Source organism: Falco cherrug, chromosome 14, assembly GCF_023634085.1.
Source record: "Falco cherrug isolate bFalChe1 chromosome 14, bFalChe1.pri, whole genome shotgun sequence".
In the NCBI taxonomy this organism is placed as follows: Eukaryota; Metazoa; Chordata; class Aves; order Falconiformes; family Falconidae; genus Falco; species Falco cherrug.
The window spans coordinates 23,693,509-23,716,501 of record NC_073710.1 but is presented as its reverse complement, the minus strand read 5'-3'; the positions used below and the strand labels follow the sequence as shown (position 1 = coordinate 23,716,501).

Below are 22,993 nucleotides of genomic sequence, written 5' to 3'. Positions count from 1 at the left end.
TTTTCTTGACCAAATAAATGACTTGTCGTAAAGTACTTGCAAAGTCCATTGGAGGATTTTGACGTTGCCCTTCCCTTAGCCGTTTGTGAGCTGTCAGTAGTGGAGTTTGGTCAAATCTTGCTTTATGATGTCCCTTTTTTAGAATGTATTGTCTGATTTAACACACCGTACTTTCAAAATTGCTTTTGTTTGGTTTAGTAAGTTACTACACATTTTGATTTATAGCACATTTCTAAATATGGGTAACTCGTTACTGCCAGTTTAAGGAGATTGAATGCTACGCAGACACCTCTGGGTTGGCGCTTCACTCGTGTGCCACACAGCAGTTAGTGCATGCTCGGGTCTAAGAGTACAGTCTCCTTTCTGGATTAAGTACGCTGGAGCAAAGGTAGTCTTCCCAAATCATGTTGTAGAGCCTTGGCTCCTCATATTGCCTTTCTTTGCCTGTGAAAACTCCTTTCCTTAACACTTGTTTCGCTTTATTTTGTACCCACTGCAGGACTGCTGACTGTAGGACAGTTTCATCAACTTTACGGTCAAGGTGTTTTCCCTCCTTACTCCTACATGGCAACCTCGTGCCAAGCCCCCAGCACTTTACCAGCACAAAGATTAGATCCGACTCCAGTCCCTTCCACTTGGATCCAGCAGGGACCACTTGGGTTGCTGCCAGGGCAAGGGGCTTCCCCAGCTTTTCCAGATAAAGGGGCTGCCTTTCCTGTACTCCAGACACTTCCAACAGGAGCCACGTACACCCTCCAGCCTGTGGCTTCTCTTCCGCCACTTCAGCAAGGGACTCAAAGCGTTGCCGCATCCATTGCAAATTGCAGCAGCTCTGCATCTTCAGTGCCGTACTCACAAGCCTGCTATCCAACAGGTATGAAAAAAAATTTCTGCATTTGCTTTTCAAAAATAGATTTTAAAGTGAGACTTTCCAATATTTTTCTACAATACTCCGCCATGTGTATATCTCAAGTGAGAATTAGAAAGTGTCAAGTCTAAAAGGAAGATGGACCTAAAGCAAAAGGAGTTTCTGTTTGGTATTCGTGCCCTTCCTCCAGATTTTGTGTGTCCCCTGGTGATTTTCTGGATAGCCTTTCTGTTGAGGTGAAAGGGCGAGGAGAAGAATATTTGTCCAATACTAGTCGGTGTGAGGCTAACTTTCATTTTTGTTTTTTTAATTAAGCAAAACTTGGACAATGATATTAAAGCACTGAGACCTTGTTAAGAAGTAGTATCCTAGGCCTTGGTCTCATGTTTTTCCAGGTTAAGGTTTTAAACTCAAAGATCAGTCAAAAGTATTGTGCAGAACAGGGGTCCTCAAACTTTATAAACAGGGGGCCGGCGCGCGGATTAGATGGCAGGAAGTCATCTGCGTCTGCTTGGTTTCCCCCTCCAACCCCCGGCGCGGGTGGGGGTGGTGTGGGTGTTCTGTAAATAGGGGGGGCTGGATTGAGGACCCTGGGGGGCCATATCCGGCCCGTGGGCCGTAGTTTGAGGACTCCTGGTGTAGAATATTTCATTCTGCTCATACTATTTTTGTATCTACATTTTTTTTCTTGCTTAGCTTCTTTATGTTGTATTTTTTTATGCACTGAAAACTAGAAAGTACAAAAGTCTTGGCTCCTTTCTTTTTTCTAAATTATTTCTGCCACAATTGTCAGTCTCACTTAATCACTCAATTGCAAAGTAAATCAGTCTCACTGAAGTGTTTTTATTCTTCAGAAGAGGAGTTGAAGCAAATTACTGTTCTTTTCCTTGCCCTTACCTTGAATGGGAAAAATCACATGATAGGGTATTTTCTGGGGAGTGGTGGTGTATTTGTTGTGGGTTTGTGGTGGTTTTTTTTAGTTTCCCTAAAACTTCTGAAATTCAGAACAGTGACTCTTTCCTTGAACAAACTAAAGCTCAGTTGTTATTCTTTCCTTCTGCCTGCTCCTCCTTTGGCAGCCGCACCTTCACAAAGACAGCTATCTATCCCTGTTTAGAAATCCTACACAGTGAAATCATTACATCTTTTGTGCATGTCTTCTGAGACCTCTGCTGAGAACATTTCGGACAATAATCAACAGTTTCTGTAACGTCATTTTTGTCAAGGAAGGGTTCTGAGGAGCTGGGCATTTCTTGTAGACACACTTAAATGTTTAAGAGACAGGCAACTTCTGCCACGTGCTCCTTGCCTTGTGCTCCTTATGCAAAGATTTCTGTGGTGGCCAGAGTGTGGAGCCTGCCTTACCAGCTGCTAACTATCAAGTCTTCTCCCAGGAGCAGGTGTCCTGAGAGTCATAGAATGGTTTGGGTTGGAAGGGACCTTAAAGATCAGCAAGTTCCCACCCCCCTGCCATGGGCAGGGACACCTTCTATTAGACCAGGTAGCTCCAAGCCTCATCCAGAATACTTGCTTAATTAAGGTGGGAGGTGGGAGGTGGTCCCCGCTTTGCGTTTCTATTGGTTACAGAGCATAGGCTGAAACTCATCATGATGAATTGTAGTTGTCTCTGTCTCAGCTAAGGCCCCAGCCCTCTCCCGTAGTCAAGGGAAGGAAAGGGGCGTCTCGGGTGCGATTTCACGTAGCTCGGTTTAGAGTTTGTCTTGGGGTAAGATTCCTGGTGTCCTGGAAGTGCCTGTTTTGAAGTACTGCCTGTAGGGGAGCTGAGGGAGACCAGCGTAGATTTAGACATGAATATGGAGATCTCTCTCACTGGATGACGCTCGTTGCTTTAAGTTTAAAGGATAACTTGGCTATGTTGCTCAGGTAGAACCTTCTGGGGTGGGAGGTGGGTGTGAGAACGCAGTGAAAACATACCAAATTTTGCAAGGTGTAATCAAAACTAAAATACAGAAACTTAGGGAATCTGAGGCGTTTGAAACCTCCAGTGAATTAATTAGCGTTTCTGAGAGTGTAAGTGACATTTCACTGGAGTATGATAAATCTTTTAATTTTCACTGTCACTCTAGGACTGTCTCAGCGGTTTTACTTCTGTGCCTGTGTATCTCTTAATCTCTCCGCTATCCTTTCTTCTATATATTATAACATACAGAATGCTGAAAGCGTGTTTCTTCAAATGTCCACATGAAAAAGCCTGGTTTCCTTCATCATGAAAGCACAGCAGCAAGATTAGTTTGTTTGGAGAGTGATAGTTAACCTTAAGATATGTATTTAGTAAGTGAGAGAACTAAAGAATGTATGTTCAATCTTATTCTTGACTCTCTTCATTTCACTTTTGAAGTCCCATTAAATGAAATCAAAGTAGAACTTTGTCAAAAGATTTCTTTTTGTGTGTATTCAAACTTGTTTGTTAACTTCCGTGACAAAAAGATTTCCCTGGTTTTTCATTATGATTCTTATTGAAAAGTCAGTAACATAAAATACGCTCATCTAAGTCTTTTTTTCCCCACTAGCCTTAGACCATAATTAGTTTAAGGATTTAGTTCTGTTTACTTTCAACTATCTGCAAAACCTTTGACAGTAGTAGAATCGCGTCAAAGAAATGCGTTGAAGCTTTATTATCCGAGAGTGTCTAATAATGAAAAATCAGTCATGGAGACCATGTGAGAAATATTAGTTATTGGTGCCACCTGACAGTGCAAGTCCAGTCGCGCCTTTTGAATGCATCTGTGGCTGTAGGGTTCATTTACCTATGAAGACCTTTCTGGTGAGTGGTAGTTTAGGAGTAGTCATGATACTCTTCGGAATGATACACTCTTGGTTAAGATAATTCATTTTCTTTGTAAGTCTTAAAATTCACATGGTCACAAGTGTGTATGAACACCTAGGCTCAGCTATGTGAATACGCTTTCTGTGGTGTATTGTGACAAGAAACTCAAGCAGCCAAATCAGAGAGGTGATACTAAGACACAAAAGACTCTGATTATGAGGTTTCTGCATGTATGTGTGTGTGTTACCAATTTTACAATATATATTTTTAATACATCTATACATATCTTAAATATTTTTAAGGTTAAGAAATTGGTCTTAAAATGACTTGGGAGGTAACAATAAATTTCTGGAATGTCGTTTACTGTGTGATTATTGAAATGTTTAATCAAAGTAAGCAATAGAACTGCACACCAGACACAAGTTCCGGCAGTCTGATAGCTGTGTTTGAATTCTTGCAGCCACACCGCAGAGCTGTTCAGCAGCAGCCCACACAGATCCTCTGGCTGGCTGTGCTGGTCCTACTGCTTCAGCGTGCACCCACGACAGCTTTCTCCAGGTGAGCGTAGCCTACTGAAAGGAGGTGAAAGAGAAGGAGACTGTATGAATGAACTGCAGGTTTATACACTTGTGAAATTAAGGATATAAATTTGAAAACTGATCTGCTTGATGAAGTGAAAGTGATGTGGTTTACAAATACCTATTTCAAAGAACCACTGAATGTTAAACGGGTAGTTTTGTAATTCAGGTTAGGTTTCAGGGTAGCAGCATAGTGGGTGTCCTCATCAGTGGAGTGTTTTTGCTTGACTTCACCAGAATCGCTTTTAGTTAATGAGCCTGCATTTGTATTTGAAGAATGTTCTTGCCTGGACAAAAAGAGATTCTTTAATATTATGAAAATACTGAGAAGCAGCTCCACTTCTTTGTCCCGGACAGCTTCCTGCAGTCCTGAGTTTGATTTGATGAACGAGGAAAACTAAGGTGACTTTGTGGAATGGGCCCCACCTCGGAGATCTCTTATTAAAGATAACTCCAGTACTTCTTGTAAATGCTTTATGTAATTTTAGTGGAAACTGCGCCTTATTTGGAGGGCCTGGCTTATCAGATATCAGAAGATCTGAAGTAAAAATGCAAGAGCTTCCTTTTCTATTACAGCATAACGCATATACTTTTTCCCCCCTCACAGAGGACAAGCGAAGCAAGTTATGCTTATGCGTGTTGAAAAAGGGTTGACCTACCCAAGCTTGATCATCCAGTTTCCTGTCTTGCAAATATCAACCTTTCTCTTTTATTCATGACTTCTTTTAAAAAATAAGCTTATCCAAGATGGGCAGGTTATGGCCAGGGTAACACGTTAGTGTAAGGCTATAAATAGCCAACAGCCAGTCATGCTGTCGATATTGTAGTATTTATTTTTCGCACAGTGCATCTTTGTCCTCTCACTTTCATTGTGAGCTGCTTTTTTCATCCAGGACATGAGGATCCATCTGAGCGATGGGCAGTCACAATTAAATAGCTTATCTCGGAAGGCCGAGATCCATGGGATAGTAAATCATTCCAAAGGAGTTGTCAGAGGTGGTGTTGTGGCTAGATTGAAGGATAATATACAGTGTCCAAAGGGTCTAGTAAAAATCAGTTGTTTGGAGAAGCAAGTCCATGGGCGGCATGTGGAGTCAGAAGAGCTTTCGGCCACTTGCTAGTGGTTGCTTTGTTTCCTGGAAACCCCCAGCAAAAAGCTGCCGAGCATCTGGGCAGACAGAAGGCCAAAGGCAAGCAGTGCCCTGTATCAGTTCCACCAGGTCAGTAACCGGCTGTCTCTGAGCAGGGTAACACAGCTATCGTACCGCGTGGATCAACGGGACTTCTTGAGATTTCCGAGTCTTAGCATAGCCTAGGTCATTTCTCCTGGAACGTGGTGACAGGCTGTGCAGGTGGTACAGAAGACAGCAGTTTGCCTGCGGTTCTTGCTGAGCTGTGGGGAATAATCAGTTTGCCTTTTGTGTGTTCTGGGGCATATACTTCCCCAAACTTCTGCTGGGGGATGTGGCAAGCTGCAGTACTGAGCATCCTGCCCGGCTGGTGTACTGATCATCCATCAGTAACCACTTGCACAAATCCTCAAAAGCGGTAAAATTTATCAGCCCTGGCTGACTAAGCATTTTTATTGTTCTTCACAAAAAATAGAACTATTGCATGGTATATTTCCTATCGTTCCACTCGATACCTTCTACCAGTTGCAGGAATTCAGTGCGATGCTGTTGAAGTGTGGTTTGCGGGGCGTTTTAGGCTGTTTGGTCACGCTGTGTGCTGCTAGGTAGGAGTGGCAAAGCCTATGCGAAACTGCTGGACCAGTCCCGAAGACAGCGAACCATATCGGCACACTAGTAGTCAGCAAGCTGGTTACCAGCCCCGTTTCTGTTGGATCCAGACGGTGCTTTGTGGTCTCAGAAGGAAAAGCGGGCACTCTTGGACAAGGAAGCCTAACCTTGTGCTGTTCTTACTGGGTCTTGCAGAGAGCATCACTTTTAAGTTTAGGAGAGATTTAAGACAGGTGGAGTTTCTGGGTCTTGGGGGCCAGCTGCTGGGCTTGTACAGTACGCACCTGAGCTGCTGAAAGTGTTAGGTGACCCTGACTGGAACATGGGCAGACCAGGCCGGTAACTAACTGGTTGGTTGGCTGCAGTTTGCTCTCCAGGAAAAGCTACAGAGAATTACTGCATGGAATGGCAAGGGGACATAGGTGGTTATACCCAGACACGGTGGCTGATGATGGTGTATCTCACCAGGTTTCTGAAATCGGGGTTTCAGAGGTTTGTATTACACTCTCATCACGGTTGGTTACAAAACAGGGAGCTCAGGTACAACTTCTTACCCATTTTTTCATTTGGGTTCTCTTAAGTGGGGTTTGGATTAGTGTGATGAATCAGTATCCTTGGGTAGGAATGAGTCTTTTGAGAGACCTCCTGCTATCTTCTGCAACAGCAGTGCTGGCAGCTCACAACCATTAGCTCAATACTTCCCCGCTGCTTTATCATAGATGTGAACTGAGGCTACATATGGGATTTCAGCGATTTTTTTTTTTTTTTTTTTTTTCCCTGCCCCCACCTCGTTTTGTTTTTTTTTTAATAGCAGCCCTGCCGTTTGATTATTGCTATTACCATGGTTATTAAGCTGTCGGTATTTCCTTGTGGAACTGAAGCAAGAGGTAACGGGAAATGGAAGAAATGAACGTGCAAGAAAAAAGAAGAACTTTCTGACCTTAAAAGCAGTCCTAAGTAGTTTGCTTTTATTTGTAATAAGGAATGATAATCAGCCATGTTATTTCAAAAAGAAATCAAGTCTGAACTAATTCCGATTGCCCAAGCACTCAAGCCAGATTTGTGTAGTCCTAGCGGTCCCTGAAAAGGTGTGGTTGTGCTTTAATTCCTGCACACGCTACGCTAATCTTGTAAGTGAAATGCCCGTCTTCTCTTTCACCACTTCTGCTAAGTTAGACCATTTTTCCTCTTGAGCTTGAATGACCAGCAAGCTATTAGTCTTTCAGGCCCTGACTTCTCAATCTTTTATCGGTTTTCCTTGTTTCATTGCTGCCTCCCCCCATCCTTCTCCAGGTGAACTAAAAGGATTTAAATTGTAGCTTTGTGTGGCCCCTTTCTCCTGTTGGAAATACACACGAGATCCTGTAGTGCATCCAAGAGGACAATATGTGCTATAACAGCTTCAAGCTGAGGTCCCCTAAGAAGAGGCAGAAAAAGCTTCAGTATGGGTGGGTTGGTTGGTTGGTTTTTGGCAGGGATGATCTTATTCCTGGATGGTTTGGTAATCCAGATCTTACTTAGAATCCTGACTACTTATGACACTAAACAAGCAATGCAACAGAAATGAAACACCTTATTAACATTTTAAAAAAATAGAACTGAAAAAAAATCAAATGAGAGGAATAATGTTTGAACCTATCTCATAAAAACATAAAGGTGGCTTAGCCTTTAATGAAAAGATTTTGCTTAACTAAACCTAAATTTCTCAAATTCCAGGTTTTATTTCCCCCTCCGTTTCCCCCCACCCTCCACAGTTTGTGGCTATCTGCAAACTGGCACATCTACACGAATCCACACTAGGACTTGCCTTCACACACCCAGGAGACAGGATCTCATCTCTTTGTGGTATCTCCATCAGGGAGAGACCAAGTCCTTCACTGGCATTTGATCTGATACAGCTTTCCTAGTAGGTGATCCTGTAGCTTCCTGTTCTCTAATTTACTCGTCTCTGGAAGTAGCTTTTCATTAACCATGACCTCAGCTAAAAGGTCTAAGGATAGTCAGGCACTAAGGACTACTCCTTCATACTGGATCTCTTCCAAAAGAAGGCTGTATTTTAAATAGACCTGAGTTTCTGTTCAACATCATTGTATGACTTGTATTTGTCAGAAGAAATGACCCTTCTAGTGTCCTTTGACTGAGTCACCTCCAGAAGAAGTAGCAGTACAGACACTGGCTGTTAAAATGTCATCTATCATTTCACTTGGGTAGGACTTGCTGCTTTGGAAAAACTCTTTCATTGTCTTCATTCTGTTTTAAAGGTTATTCGATATATAGGAATGCTACTAAAAAAATCATCACTGGATTGCTGATTGTGTCCTGTCGTCCTGTGATGTCATTACAGTGAAAAATTTTAGTAGTGTTCAGACGTGATCTGTGATGGCAAAGGCAGTCTCTGTAGGTTCTACAAGAAGTGTTTCTGACCTGAAATTCTGTCGGGTTTTTATGCAGATCGATGCAGACTTTGGGTTGTGCCTCTGTGGGACATTGTCATGACCGGAGAGTCCAGATGTGAGGCTGTGACAGGCAGGGCAGTTTTGCAGTATTTGCTTTCACCGGTATTTGAACTCCCACTCATCCTGGGACTGGGGCGTTCCTGGGGGGCACCCCTTGTGTAGATGTGCCTATGGACAATCACTTGAGGAGGAAAATGGTATTATTGGTTAAGAAGCGGTGAGTTCCTCAAGTTGTGTTGTCCATATGCACATTTACAGCATGTGGACCTTTTTCTTTTGCTTAAAAATGATGTGGTTTATACTGATTTTTTTATACTACAACAACAGGAATGCTTGAGTTTTAGAAGGAACTGAAGGCGGGTGGATTTTCTCTCTCATTTTCTATTACGTATGTGGCACGTGAAGAGGGTGGTTCTAGTGTACCCCCACAGGTCCTACTAAGACCAGAAGTCTCTGATTTGAATGCTTGGGTATATTTAACACCTGCGGTGCAAAGGGTGTGCAGACAATGCATCTGCAGGCATACACCAGCTCCTAGTAAGTAACCTTCTCTCCAGGATAGACCATGAATAGAAGAAAGGAAGCGTGCCAAGAGTAAGGTGGTTAATGAAAACCAAGACAAAGCAGTAGCTTTTATCTTTTTTCTTCTGGTTAAACTTGCTATTAAACTGAGAATAACGGACAATCTTTCAAGCTTTTGGATAAATGGATAAACAGAATCAATACACATCCTGTCATGGTAATTTTTTGATACACAAGTTCACTGTATTTTGTTTTTTCCAGAATCCTCCAATACAGTCATCTTATGAAGCTGAACTGATGCCGTCTGACTGGCTATGTAATATATCTGAAGAAAACAAGAAGGCAGAAGTCAGTCTTGAAGCCACGTTTCAGGTTGCCACTGAGGTGCATTCATCATGCAAAGCTGAAAAGGTGGGAGTGGCACCTGTAGAGAGCCAGTATTCGATCCTGGAGTTTAATGGAAATCAGGCACCGCCTGTTAATAGTTACGCACCACCTTCAACTGAGGAAGGCCAGCTGGAATGTCTCACTCTGTAACTTCAGACACATCATTTCTGGTGGAAGCAGATGGAGCACTGAATTTGTCTCCATTACAGCCTTCTGACATTCTTTGTGCTGCCGATCCCACTCTGTCTATAGAAACTGCTGCTGCTGCTAAAATACTACAAGAACTTCTGACCACACAGGAAGCAGATGAAAAACGGAGCAAAGAACCAGATCACCGCCCAGCTGAGTTCTCCCTCATGTTTTTTCAGGAAGAATTGTTCAGTCCAGAGCAGGTAAGGGGAGGTAAACCAACATCTTTCTTGAGCTAACTATATTTGATAGTAATGCTAGGGTCTGGACCGGTAGCTTTTCAATATTCTTGCCTGCTTAAGAACTGAAGGCTTCTTTAATTAAGCTTTTAATGTACAGTGAAGGGTTTGCTTGGTAAAACAAGATGTAAAAAAGAAGACGGAATGAAAAAGTATCCCATGTTTCCCATGTTAATGAGCATGACATGTGTCAGCCTGTTGGCCAAGTTAGGGTGCTCATTTGCATGGGAAACATGCGTAGTGCAGGTGTATTCGTGGTGATGAAGTGGATGCTTTTTTAGGTTGTAACATACCATCTTTAATCTCCAACAAAGAAGAGTATTTTGAGAATTGCTGCTGGAGGCAGATTTTTGCTTAAATTTAGATAAACGGTTAGATTGTTTCTGATAAATAGTTGTAAGTTCTGTTTTCTGTGGAAAGTATAGTTTATTGACATTTGACTGGTATAAAGCATCTTCATTGGTTTATACTTTGTGGTGTACAACAAGTTGTAATTGTACTTCGGTCTACCTGTACCTGGTCTTCCCGGTATGTAAAATTGTAAGTCTCATGAGGGGTGAGGGGCATTCTAGATGTTACTCTGTTAAGGCAGCAAATGCGTGCTCTGCTTTTTGTTTTGTTTTGTTTTGAAAACAAGGTAAGCTCAGGAGATTGACTGCATCTGTTTCTGCTGCATGAGACCTACCTTGCATGTAGGCACTCAATCTCATTTTTGTGTGTGCATTGAAGCTACTGTCTTATTGTTCTGTCGGTAGCTTGACGCCTTCACTGAAGTTTCTAGATCGGAAATCATCAGCTGGCGCAAACCTCCCGTTGTTGCTTTCAGCGTTATAAAGATTAGTATCTTCCTCTTGGGTATCTTTCTAGAAAGGGGTGTGTATCCTGATCAAGCCTCTGCATAGCTCAAGCCTAGACTAGACCGTTCTGCTCAGTACCGTGTAGGGAAGAGCACATCCCTGTGCTAGTGCATAGAGTTGGCAGCACTCCTTAATTGGTGCCCACTCATTATATTAAGTGTTGACCGCACTTTAAATGTTGTCAGTTTTAGAATTTTGGAACTGCATTTTTAGAATGATAGGTTGTCCCTTGTTGAAGGCCTTTGGAGTCCGTGACCCGAACTTCCTTGTCAAGAACTGGGGGAATTAAGCACACGAACCACGTAGTTGTTTGGGAGGGAGGTTTTGTATATTTGTGAGAATCCTGATGTTGGTCCTGGACTGTAACGGGTTAAATAACTGGCCTCATTTTTTGAGCAATTGAAAAGCAATTCAGGGACTGTTCAGCATTTTGTTTGACAGATTCCCTCTTTCTGTTAGAACTACTCTTCAACTAGTCTCCTCCTCCCAAAGTCGGGAGAGGGAAGGTTAACTTTAACACCCTACTTGTCCAGAGCCTGGGGTCATGGCAGGTGCAGAACTCTCCAGAGGAGGCTTCGGTGCCTGTACTCCTCACATCAGGCTCCAGCACAGTTTTCTTCCTCATCCCTGAATCTGGAAGCACTCAGGCTTTCAGTGGCTGTTGGTACCATGTGTTTTAGAGCAAGCTTATGACAGAATAGTGGGCGTGCACAGAAGACCGCTCTATTCCTCTCTACACAAGCAGAGGGGGAGCAAATTCCTCCACTGTTCATACAAGAGCATCAGAACAGCTCTGCTGGGTCAGATCAAAGGTTTGTCTTGCCCAGCGTCAAGTCTCAAAACAACAACTGTAACCTGATGTGTAGGGAAGAGCAAGAACAAGGAGCGCAAACAGAGCAGGGCATTCCTGCTTACACATTCCAGCTACTTTCAGCCGGAAGACTTGCGATGATACTGTGTACTTCATCTTGGGTTTCTGCTCTGTGGACTGAAGTCAGCCCTTGAAACTGTCGGTTTTAGCATACGGGACCTTTTGACCAAGCTGGTACTGTTTTGTTTTCTGTTTCGTTCACAGTATTTCCCAGCATTTAATTACTCTTGTGACCAGCACTGAGCCTTGAACTGTCTTCCTTGTAGAAGTAACAGTTTAGTAGAAACCTGCTTTATTCTGTTTTCCTGATTTCCTAAAAGACAGCAAATTAAAGAGCAGCTCTTTACATGAAAAGAGTTAGTACATTCAACAGTTCAGATCCAGCGTTGTCCTCTCAGCCTCAGTGAATTTCTGTCCTAGACTTTTAGAGGCTTTGGCCTTCAATGGGCACCTCTTATTCCACTCCTACTCCTAAGAAATGTTTTATTTTCTTCTTAAAGTGGAAATAGAACATTTCTGTAATGCTTGATCAAGAGGAATTTGCCTCTGATTTCGTTCAGTCTCCTTGGCAGCATACCTATGTGAAGGCTGAAACGCTTGCTTTCTTTGGGGAAGGTGAATCCAGCAAACCCCGTTCATGCGAGTTGCTAATTTTAGTACCTCAGCTTCCCATCATGGTTCCAGCTGGGTATAGGTATAGTCCAGTCAGTGTCTCGTAAGTCGTGTAAGTAGTGAGATGCAGCAGTTTTGGCGTTTTTCAGTAACTGAAGTGAAAAGGCAAAACTTTCACGTCTGTCAGCTTTGGTAGCTTTGCTTGATTCTCTGCCAAACAATGTTTTGGACTCTGAAGTTGCAGAAGTATTAGACCTGAGTGGAGGGTCTGTCCACAGGTGCGGTGAATCCATGGTCAGAAACATGTTCGCTTAAAAGACCGAACAATAAAAAAAAGGGATAGCTTGGGAACCAGACTTGTGTGGGCTAGGCTGATGCTGTTAGGATGAAAATGGTATTATTACCTATTACATTAGATTACTGAAGAGTTGGTGTGTAAGATTCTATAAACACAGTGATAAAAAGAAATCTGAAAGGGGTGCTGTGCAGTATGACTGCTCTTCAGTTTCCACACACGCAGCTGTAAGGGTTAAAATTGGACACAGCATTGGAAGTACAGGTTCACCAGTGAGGGGGAATGAAATTTCCTCAGTTTGCTGGCCACGCTCGTCCCGGTGTAGCCCAAGGTGTCGTTAGCCTTACTGGGCACTGCAGCATCCCCAGGTCCTTTGCAGAACTGCTAGTTAGAGTGTCTAGACTACTTTCACCACGTATGCTAGTAACAGTTTCTTGATAATGGTTATCCCAATATGCATGTTACTTGTTTTTTCTTTATCAAACACTGCAATTTGGTATCTACATCCCCTGCCTGGTATTGCTTTTCATTAGTCTCTTCTTTTTAAATAATGAAGTTTGCAGAATTGTTTCTAGAGCAGTTGTCCGGTGGAATATCCGGTTTAGAATGCTTACCTGAGAAATCTTCCCTTCTCTCACTACTTGATGAAGGCTGCTCACTGATTTTTCTAGAACTTGCTATTATGGAAATGTCACCAGGAATAGAGAAGTCATCATCATCACTCGTGAGACTTGGATTCTAGCTGGTGAAGGTAGTGACCTACAGCCTGCCTGCCTTCTTTGTTTTTGTGCCTGGGAAGGAGTTGTGGTTCAGACATCAGACAAAAGGCACTGCTAGCCACGCGTTTTTCACGTGGCCTTGTTAACAGTACTAAAGCAATACATCCAGACAGCACATTTCAAAGAGGAAAAACCGAGTCAAATGGGTATCCAGCAAGTGCAGGAGGTGTGTGGGAGGGAACTAGTTCTCCCTGGAGTACTCCATTACTGTATTTGCACAGGCCTTTTTGAATGTTATTATACAACTTTGTCAAGCAATGTATGTGTGTTTCTATTGATACGTATACACATAGCCTGTTATATACTCAACATTGAGTAATGACAGACTCAAGGTGGTGAGCATGATTTTTGGAAAGACTATCTTATTACCAGGTGTGACCTCTTGTCTTCTGTAAACTCACACATAATGGTTTTCAAAAGCTTTTTTTCCCCTTAATAGAAGGAAACATTGCAGGCTCTGAGCAGTCATTCATCTTTAGGTTATTGATGTATAAGATATTTGCAGAAGAGATGACTATTCTAGAACAGGTGATACGGTGAAAATTTTTCTGTCTAAAGGTAGATTCCAAGTGCTTAACTTTGGGCCTGTACTGCCTCAGTGAAAATGAAACAGAACTTGGTTGTCCGGGTCTTTTTTTTTTTTTTTTTTTTTTTAAGCTACAGGTTTTTGCCACATGATCATGGAAATGTACCAGTTTGCCAAATGGTTGCCTGCAAAATACATGTAGAGCAGCAGCAGAGGGCTCTAAAAAGCAAGCAACACGTTGTAACTTAACGTCTTAACGACTGGATGGGGTGGGGTGAGATTCCCAACCAGAAATGTGTGGTTCACGTGTGGTTCTGCATCACACAGCTCTGTCAAGTTGAGCTAGATCTGTCGTTATTATTACACGTGCTGGTAAGAATGAGTGCACCTATATTTCGTCTAGCTTATTTCTTCTAGCTATTTTAATAACTGAGGGAAAAGTTCAGACTGTGGGGACATGTACCCTAACTTTGTGTATTCTAGTTTTCTGATCTCATATTTTGCTTAATATGATGTTTTGTAAGAGGTTGTTTCAATTTAGCAACCTTACTTCTGAGTTAAAAACACTTACTATGTCAACTGTCTAGGCAGTGTTCACCACCTGTTAGATGCCCTTTTGGAGTGGAGAAGAATAGCTTTTATTTTGTTTTATTGGTTTTATATTAGTTTTATTATAAGATAACATTGAGTGATCTTTGGTTTTATTTCTTTTGGTGTTGTGTTGTGTTTTTTTAAGGAGAATACTAGTGTTAAAAGTGAATCCAGGACATCGGAGACAGAAGAGAGACAATTCACTTCAGGAGCTGAGCCTGTGAACGAATCTGTAGAACAGACAGATTCATCTGTAAAATCTTTCTCCCGGAAAAGACGCAGTTCAGACACAGGCAACTCTCTCGGTAAGAAAGATTCTACGTTTTCTCAGAGATTACGGTGACAGCTACTCTGAAACTAACTATTACAGAAAGGGGAGAGTAGAAGAATTGTTGTCTGCCGTGTAAATACCTCGTTGTTCCTTCAGTTAAAATACTAAACTTGTACAACCTCTTAGTGTACTTATCAACACACTTCAATAGAGACATGTATGCTAATTACTCTGATGTGGGAAAGGGTATAAATTATGTAAGTAAATAAAACTTGAAGTTCTGGGAGTTGTGCCAGAAACCTGGATGTCACAATATTGAGATTAAGTCCATAGACGTGTTCGCTGGAGGGCGACAGTGCTGTGAAGGAAACACTGAGTAATGAGGTAACTATGGAAGTTCCAGGGGCAAAACCCACCAAACTGATGAAGCTAGTGTAGAAGTCTGAACTCTTTGTCTCAGATCACTGAACACATTGTACCAGTCTGGTAGTGTCCTGAAGCACATGAGAAAAACAAGCCACAGAGTATCTGAGGCTAAAAACTTCACAAATCTAGTAACTGAAGGGAAAACCTAAATGTCCACAGATTAGAGAGACGTAAGAGGACACAAAAAGTACTTGGGATCCATTCTAGAGGGGAATTTGGTTCAGCCTGCAAGTCTCTAAGAAGCTGTTTCCCTCACAGCTGTTCATCAAAGAGCCGATGGTGGGGTTTGAAGAGCTGTTGCTCACTTCAAAGGGTGGTTTCTAGATTCCAGATCATGATGCTAGTTAATAGTTCAGCTCATAATGCCCATCAGTTTCAAACATTTAAGTAAGGAATAAAGTCTTTCTGTCAGGAAGCTGAGAAAAAAGGTGGGATGCCACCTTGAAAAAAGACAAGCTTTTGTTTAAAACACATAATCAAGAGTTCTTGTTCAATTACTTCCTGGTATCACAGATAACTAGCAAACTTCTCAGCTTTCATATCTGAAGCAAAACATTTGCTTAACGTGCCAGTTGTAAAGTTATGTACAGGAACATGTTGGAAAGCATTCCCATGGGATTGTTCCACAGGGATGAAACACTGTTATGCTAATGCTAATTAGCAACGATTGGCATAGTCTGCTCTCTGGGAAATGTGACGGTCATCCAGGTCTGCATTTCCACTGTTGTACCTTTGGGGCTTGGTGTGCGTGTTAAGGGTAGAGATAGACAGCACACCTGAGCCAAACGTGATCAGGCTCAAGCTAGCCCAAAGTCAGTTGGGTGCATGATAGAAGCCTCCAAGCTGGCATAGCCTGTCGGCTGCATGTCAGCTGTAAGCCTGAAGCAGGCAGGCTCAAGTGCAAGCTGACTTCTGCTGCTCTGACTACACCTTTGTCTGTCAGCACCTCCTGTCCTCTGTGAGACTCTGGAAACAACTTCTTTTTTAATCTCTCTGTGCTAAAATGCATCACGATGATTTCCAGGTGTTTCTTGGCAACTTGCCCTCTGAGTGTGATGGAGTCCTCTCTGTTTTCCTGTTTTCCTTTGGGCACTCCTTTGCAAGTTTTCTGAGCCTGCAGTTTGATACATGCACCCTGCTGTGAAAAAGGCTCTTCTTCCATCTATTTCAGTAGGCTGTTTTTTTCTATGTTAATGTCACTTTTCTTTAACATCACTTTTCTTTGTTACGTGGTGACACCAAGTTCTAGATACCACACAGCGAGAGCCAATATAATGTGGTACATTTCAGTGACTGGGAGCAGCTCTGAGCCCAACCCGAGCTGTTAATCTGTAAAAACGCACCAAGAATCAAACCCGCCTTTGTGGAGAAGGCATTGCTTCCCTCCAAAGAGTGGACTGGACTTCTTTGCATTTCACAGCTGTTCTGTAGCAAGAAAAGACAAGCGTCCTTTCCCTAAAACACCGTCCCCAGGGTTTCCCTCCGTAGCTGCCAGCCCATCTCTGCAGCACCATAAATCACTGAGATGGGTTATCTGCTTCCTTCAAATGGAAAACCAATGTATTTAACCAGCCTTCTCAGCTAAATTCTAGTTTACCAGTTTTAAGAACATTCTGCCCAGCAGAATCTAGATGAAAGGTGTCTCTAGTTCATTGTCCTGTCTCCAACAGTGTCTTCGGCATTTCTGTACCATTAAGCAGAAAAGGCCTCAGTAACCTTCAGTTGATTTTTAGAGTCCCTTTTTGAAGCTGTGCAAACATTTAGCATCCACTGTGGGTTTTGTAAGTTAATGTCATTAATGCAGATTAACTACACAGCGGGTGAAGAACCCTCCTCTTCAACTACTTCTGAGTCCTCCCGGGAGCCAGAGTCTGCTACAAAGGGTGCAGAACTTAACTCGGCGCTAAGATACATCATTGCAAATGATTACGGGCTGTGTCATCTGTTCCCTTCCCACTCTTTTTCTTGAGAGGCGATGGGTATGGTGCTCTAGCTCCTGCCGTGTTTATCACACGGAGGTGCAAGGAATAGGTCACCTTTCAGGGACTGCTTTTTTTCAGCCCCAAGCTCGCTCTTAGGACATAGATTTGAAGGTGCTGATGATGCGTCTGCTTTTCCCACTACTTTCTAGCTGAGCTTGTCTGTTAAAATGGGAGTTTTGAAATCTGTCCGCTTTTGTTGGCAGCATACACACTTGTAACAGGAGTCCTTTTGGACTTCACAAAGGATTAAGAGGAACTCTGTAAATACTTTGAGTCTCCTTCCCCATCTCCTCTGCATTGTGCTCCACAGGCACACTCAGCTAGTGAGCACAGCTATACTGGACCTAATATCTGTGGCTTGTGCTTCCTCTTCTAAAAGAGCACGGGAGAAGGACCAGATTCTGATGGGAGGAATTTTTGTTTGCAGCCCGTCTTTCTGGAAATAGGCATCTCAGAATGGAGCAGGGGGCATTTGTTACTTGTGGATTGAAGCATTTAAGCTGATGCTGAGACATTAAGCAAAAAATCTTTCTTTCTCGATGGCTGACCATATATTTTCTGTGAGTCGTCTAGTCCTGCAAATAATCTGATGACTTTCTCTGACTTTTTTTCTTTTTTATGCTGCAAGGTGCCCTAGACATTTACCACCCACTCCCATGCCGCTGCAGTTGTGTCACTGTGTGTTCTCTCTCATTCCCTCCAAGGTAAATAGATTTCTAGGTGCAATTGCTAAGGGCAAATCTTCATTCAGGCAAGGTCTCCCATGCTGTCATCTGTTCCCTTGAACTGTTTCCTGCACCTTCCAGCCAAAAATACTGTTAATGTTCATTTAGTTTTCCTATCCGGTCACAGTGAGATCTCTTCCTACAAAGGTGTTAAGAGTTAATGTGGGGACAGGCCTGGCCCTGAGCTCTTGAACATCTGTGTGAAGCCCAAAGCAAAGTTGCTCTCGGGAGTCCGAGCGGCAGCTGCTTGCTCCAGCTCAGTTGCCATTACCTTGACGTCATTATATATTCATTGAAGGCATTTCAAATTGCCTGTCCTGGCAGTCTGCTCTTTGGGATGAGTGGGTGTCATACCCTGTGTCTTAACTTGCCATAATTTAGAGGTGCATTGTTACAAGCCCCCTCATTTCTCCATCCCTATGCGTTTTCAAGATGTGTTCCCAACAGAGTCTGCTTTGGCAGGAGACAGGTGTCAGAAAGTGCAAAAGTGGTGCCTATTGGGCAGGAACTTTGTAGTACAGAGAACGAACAGAGGCTGGAAGATGTGAATGTGTTTGTTTAGAGGTTAAATTTCTTGTGGGTGATGTTTGCAGTGGTAGCGCTGTTGTGACTTTATCGGGGTACTTGTTCACTTTCTTGACCTGCAAGATCTGGCCATACGTGGGAAGTATCTCTGTGTTGCTGTGGATCGAGGTAACTGTCAAAAAAGGAGCCTCTTGTCTGTCCTCTCTGTGACGCCACGAGTTTTTTTCTGGGATCCTGGCGCTGGCTGTGGTGTGCTTTGAGGCAGTTGTGCCTTTTCTGGGTAAACAAAGGGATATGGCACAAGCAGGTCAGGCCTTTCTGTAGATACTGCCAGGGGCTTATAGTAATTAATGTTTGGCTTTTGGTATCCATGGTGGCAAAGGCATTTCTAAATAATACATACTGAAGAAGGGGAGCACTTTTCTTATAATCTGCTTTGGGGTTTTATATTTAAATTTTTGAAAAATTGGAAGAATTCCTGTTTCTTTAAACAGTAGGCCTCAGGTGATCAGGTTATAGTCTGACATTGAAAGCATATTTTATAGTACCTGATAGAAATGCAATTGCTCTGTATGCTGCCAAGGGAAACATATCCAAGCACTGATACGTACTCGGTATTCCCTTTTCTTCCTAGATCTCCGTCTACCGGTGGATGTACCTCGGAAGCGGGGGTGCTTTCTGGAGGATGAAATAAGAGAGTGAGAAGTGGGTGACAAATGTGCAGCAGCTGCCAGCTGGATTCCCCTGTCAGACTCCAGCAGCCGTGGAGCTTTGCCCACAACAGCCACTTTGGATCATTTCAGCTGTGTTTAAAAAAAAAAAAAAACAAACCCCAACAAAACACCAAAGACCACACACAAAAAAGCCCCAAACAAAACAACAAAAAAACAGCAAAAAAACCAGCCCCACACCACTCTATTTTTTGCTTTCTTTTTAACTTGGTAGGGTATTGTTTAGTAGGCCTCTTTCATTACATTTTCTACCTGTCAAGTTATAAAGCACCGAGTGGTCAGAGTAATTAATATGAAGTAATTCCTTAGCTGTTTGTATTCTTTAGATTTGGAAAGTCTGAACTTTACAGGAACCCTTAAACACTTTCTTGAGACATCCTTACTGGGAAGCAGATGGGTTTTAGTGCTCTGTTAGGAATCTGTTTCACTTATTTATTTATCTATTTAACGTTGTTGGGAGCTACAGTATGCTCGGCATAGGTGGTGGTTGGTGCTCTCGCTGTCTTTGCTTGCAGTCGTACCGTGGCCCTTTACTGGGGATCGTGTATGAAACAAAAGCATTGGAAAGTCGCAAGATTCTGGGTCTGAATGGGTCTGAGATTTCAGGAGAGCAGCTAAAGGAAAGATGAGCTAATTTTCTAAGTGATTAACCAGGAAACCTTCTTCCTTCCTGAACCAGCTCTCTGTTTCACCAGCAAGTGTATGTATGTCACAGCTGCTGATCTTTTACGTTCCTGGGGAATTCTTCTGGTTTAATAATTTCCTTTTGATGCTAATGGTATCTGTAATGATAAGTTATTTATTATTCTAGTACTCTGTTCTAATTATGTCTTGAAAATATTTTTTAAACTTTTAGAGGAAGATTGTACTTATGTTGATAGCAGATCTTAAGTTTTTAATAGCTATACATTTGTGTTCATGTTAAAATACTGTTTGAAGGATAAAGGGGGCACATCCTCTACTTGTGGTGTTCAGGAGATCCATGTGGAAGAGCACCTAAACCATCCATGTAATGGCTTCATGCGTGTTCATACGAGCCAGCCCTGAGCAAAACGCACGAGAAGGGAGCAGAGAAGCTGTCAGGACCGCCTCGGCTTGTGTAGCTCCCAGCTGTGGCCGGGATGTGCTAAGGGAGCACCGGGCAGTAAGATGAACTGAGGCGAAACCTTTCCTTACAGCTTCTGTAATAAGATCTTTCTTAACCAGTAGTAACTTCTGTAATAAGGTGGTTTGTAACAAGATACTACTTTTTTAAAAATAACTTTTGTAATAAGATGTTTTGTAATAAGGTATTTTAAATAAGTAGCACCTTCTGTAATAAAGGTGTTTTTACCGATAGTCTTGTTACCGGGAGCAGGGTGGGATGTGGTTTCCCGTGTGTGCCCTGTTGTACCCCTGCCCAGGCAGGGTCGGCCTCAGGTGATCAGGTTCTAGTCTGCCGTTGGAAGCGTATTTTGTAGTGCCCGACAGAAATGCGGTTGCTCTGTACGCTGCCGAGGGAAACATACCCGGGCCCTGCTGTGTACTCAGCGTTCCCTTTTCTTCCTAGATCTCCGTCTGCTGGTGGACGCCCCTTGGAAGCGGGGGTGCTTTCTGGCGGTGACAGATGCGCAGCAGCTGCCAGCTGGCTTCCCTTGTCAGACGTGTAGCGATGTTGCAAGAAATGGAGCTTTGGCACGGCAACGGGTGTCGCATCGGTGTTCTCTCCGTGTTCTCGATGACCAGGGGTGAGTGTGTCACAGCTGGAAGAAACAGCTGCTTCCTGTTCCAGCGGTTCTTGCTGACACGTGTATCACCCAGCGGCCGCTGCCCAGCGGAGCAGTTCCCAGGCCGGCGGCCGCTCTTCCTTTGCACCCCGTCCCAGTTCCTGCGGGGCGGCTGCGGCAGCGAGGGGGGGCGCCCCGCGGGGGGGCGGTGCGCGGGGCTCGCGCTGCTGCGGACACTCCGCTCTGCTCGGCCGCGCTGCCTGCGGTGGTGGGTGCTGCCCTTGATGCTGCTGGGGGCTCTGGGCTCCGCTGGCACCTGCCTGCCTGCTGCCTGCGCTGCGCCACCGCGGGGACTGCCTGCTGGCTTTTAACCCTTTGTTATTAGAAATACCGACTGGGGGGGGTGTGGGTTTAAAAACAGCGACCAGACATCACCAGACCCACGCAGTTTTCTTAAGCTGCAGGAAATAACTCTGGCCCAGGATTTACAGCCCAGTTTCTACCCGCCCCGGCCCTGGGCTTCCCGGGCTGCAAGCACACGTTGCTGGGCCAAGTTGAGCTTCTCATCCACCAACACCCCACAGTCCTTCTCCTCAGGGCTGCTCTCCATCCATTCTCTGCCCAGCCTGGTGTTGCCCCAGCCCACATGCAGAACCTTGCACTTGGTGCTTCTTTCCTACTTTCCATTAGATCTAAAGATGTGGGTGACCTCCCTTCTACGGAACATGCAGCAAGAGCACTATGTCAAATCAAGGTTCTTTCTCTTTGAGTTTCAGATTTTTTTCACAGATTGGTACTTGCGTAATGGCTGCTTAGAAAAGAAATCTTTGCCCAGAGGAGCCTGCTGTGTGGCCCAGCCCTCAACGAGGTGTTCAGGCCTGGACATAACTTTTAATACCAAAGTGCAAACCAGTTCTGTTTTGATGGAGTTCTGAGAGTTCTGACACCGTTTAGGTAACAGCATGAAATGTTGGCATGTGGCTGAACTTTGTTGATTCCATAGCTGGTAAATATTCCCTGGTCAGCCTTCCAAAAGTAATCTGCCCAGGGGGATGCAGGAGGCTCGGCAGCAAGTAAAGCAGGGCTTTGCAGGGTGGGGGGTGGTTTCTCATTGAACGTGTCCTCAGGGAGACTGACATGTTTGAAGCAAACGGGAGGCTGGTGGAATAGGTGCACACAGCCAGTGTGCGTGTTGTAAATAGATGTTATGATTGCTAGCCTTAGACTCTGTGTTAGCAATTACTATATCCAAATATAAAAAAATTGGAAAATATCAGAGCTGCACAACAAAGGACAGCCCTGGGAAGCACAAAAGCCGGGAAACAAAACCAGTGCATTTACAGGTACCTTAACTCTGCATCTTTGTGTTACATGGTTTGCTGTTAGATGCTGGCAAAACAGAGTGTATTACTTCTGGAAGAACTAAATTCTGCAGCAGAGTAATAATGGGTGCTGCTTATCGTATGGAGCCTTTCCCTCTTTGTAGACAAGTCAGCTAAGAAGTTAACTGTATTTGTGATTGCTTTTGCTAAAAATGGTCTGGCGCTGGAGGCTGTCCCAGTGTGCCTCCCCAGCCGAGGGCAGAGCCGTGTCTTTTTGCTACTCTAACGTTGTTCCTTACTTGATAATACCGCTGTAAGGGTACCCAGTAATTCACAAGTGGAGCTGCGACCCTTTGCAGCCTGGGATCAGATGAGAGGATGCCAACAAGTGATGTTGCAAGGTGGGACAAGTGCTTGCCCCTGTGTCTCTCTCACTTTCATGCACTCTTCAGCCTTTGCCCTCAAGATCGAAGTCTTTTGGCCAGGAGGCTCGGTGAGGCCGTGGCTGCTTCTGGAGTGCCTTGTGCTGCATGAAAGGGGAAGAGATGAGAAGCCCTACGCTCAGTTCCTCCTCCTCCTTGCTCATAGTTCAGGAGAGAGCGCAGAACCCAGCTGGAGTGTGTGCATCCCTGTAGGGACTCTGTAACCGTAAGGCTGGTAGACTTCAGAGCTTTGGGAGAGCAACTCTGAATTCATTGGGTCACAGATCTATACAACTTGCCACCAAAGGTACCACGTGATCAGTTTTCTATACAAAGTGTAATTTAGCTGTTAGGCAAAGCAGAAGTTCAGGTCTCCATCTCTGGGTCCTCAGTGGAGATGTACAGCAGAGATGCAGGAGCCTCCAGGCACAACAGTGAATTGTGTAAAACAACGCCAAGGGTGCAATTAACTATTCAGCTGACTGCAGAGGCAGACGGGCACTGTATGCCAGCCGCTCCTCGTTATTACTCTGTCTGCACAGCCACCTTGAGAAGACCTTGGGACTATGTTAGCGAGAGAGCTCCT

The 22,993-nt window shown here is 43.8% G+C and overlaps 1 protein-coding gene and 1 long non-coding RNA gene across 3 annotated transcripts; both read left to right on the top strand.

Annotated features, from left to right (window-relative positions):
- Nucleotides 1–62: 62 nt before the first annotated feature.
- LOC114016374 (uncharacterized) lies at nt 63–4,672 on the top strand. Its single transcript, XR_008735095.1, has 3 exons — nt 63–874; nt 4,117–4,214; nt 4,592–4,672. It is a non-coding gene; the product is annotated as an uncharacterized LOC114016374 (long non-coding RNA).
- Nucleotides 4,673–9,235: 4,563 nt separating this feature from the next.
- On the top strand, nt 9,236–22,017 carry LOC129737344 (uncharacterized). Of its 2 annotated transcripts, none has more exons than XM_055726578.1 (4): nt 9,236–9,730; nt 14,443–14,602; nt 20,507–20,684; nt 21,453–22,017. In XM_055726578.1, the coding sequence occupies exons 1-4, from the start codon at nt 9,473–9,475 to the stop codon at nt 21,466–21,468; spliced, it is 612 nt and encodes a 203-aa protein (XP_055582553.1). In that variant the 5' UTR covers nt 9,236–9,472; the 3' UTR covers nt 21,469–22,017. The 2 variants fall into 2 exon arrangements, with proteins under 2 accessions (XP_055582553.1, XP_055582554.1); XM_055726579.1 differs by lacking the exons at nt 20,507–20,684; nt 21,453–22,017 and adding exons at nt 17,605–17,680; nt 18,861–20,293 and having other exon boundaries at nt 9,241–9,730.
- Nucleotides 22,018–22,993: the final 976 nt, after the last annotated feature.

Excerpts from the sequence above, each read along its gene's own strand:
- LOC129737344 (XM_055726578.1), top strand. The coding sequence starts at position 9,473 with ATGTCTCACTCTGTAACTTCAGACACATCATTTCTGGTGGAAGCAGAT. Across the intron at positions 9,731-14,442 it reads AATTGTTCAGTCCAGAGCAG|GAGAATACTAGTGTTAAAAG; the intron begins GTAAGGGGAGGT and ends TGTTTTTTTAAG. Across the intron at positions 14,603-20,506 it reads AGACACAGGCAACTCTCTCG|ATCTCCGTCTGCTGGTGGAC; the intron begins GTAAGAAAGATT and ends TTTTCTTCCTAG.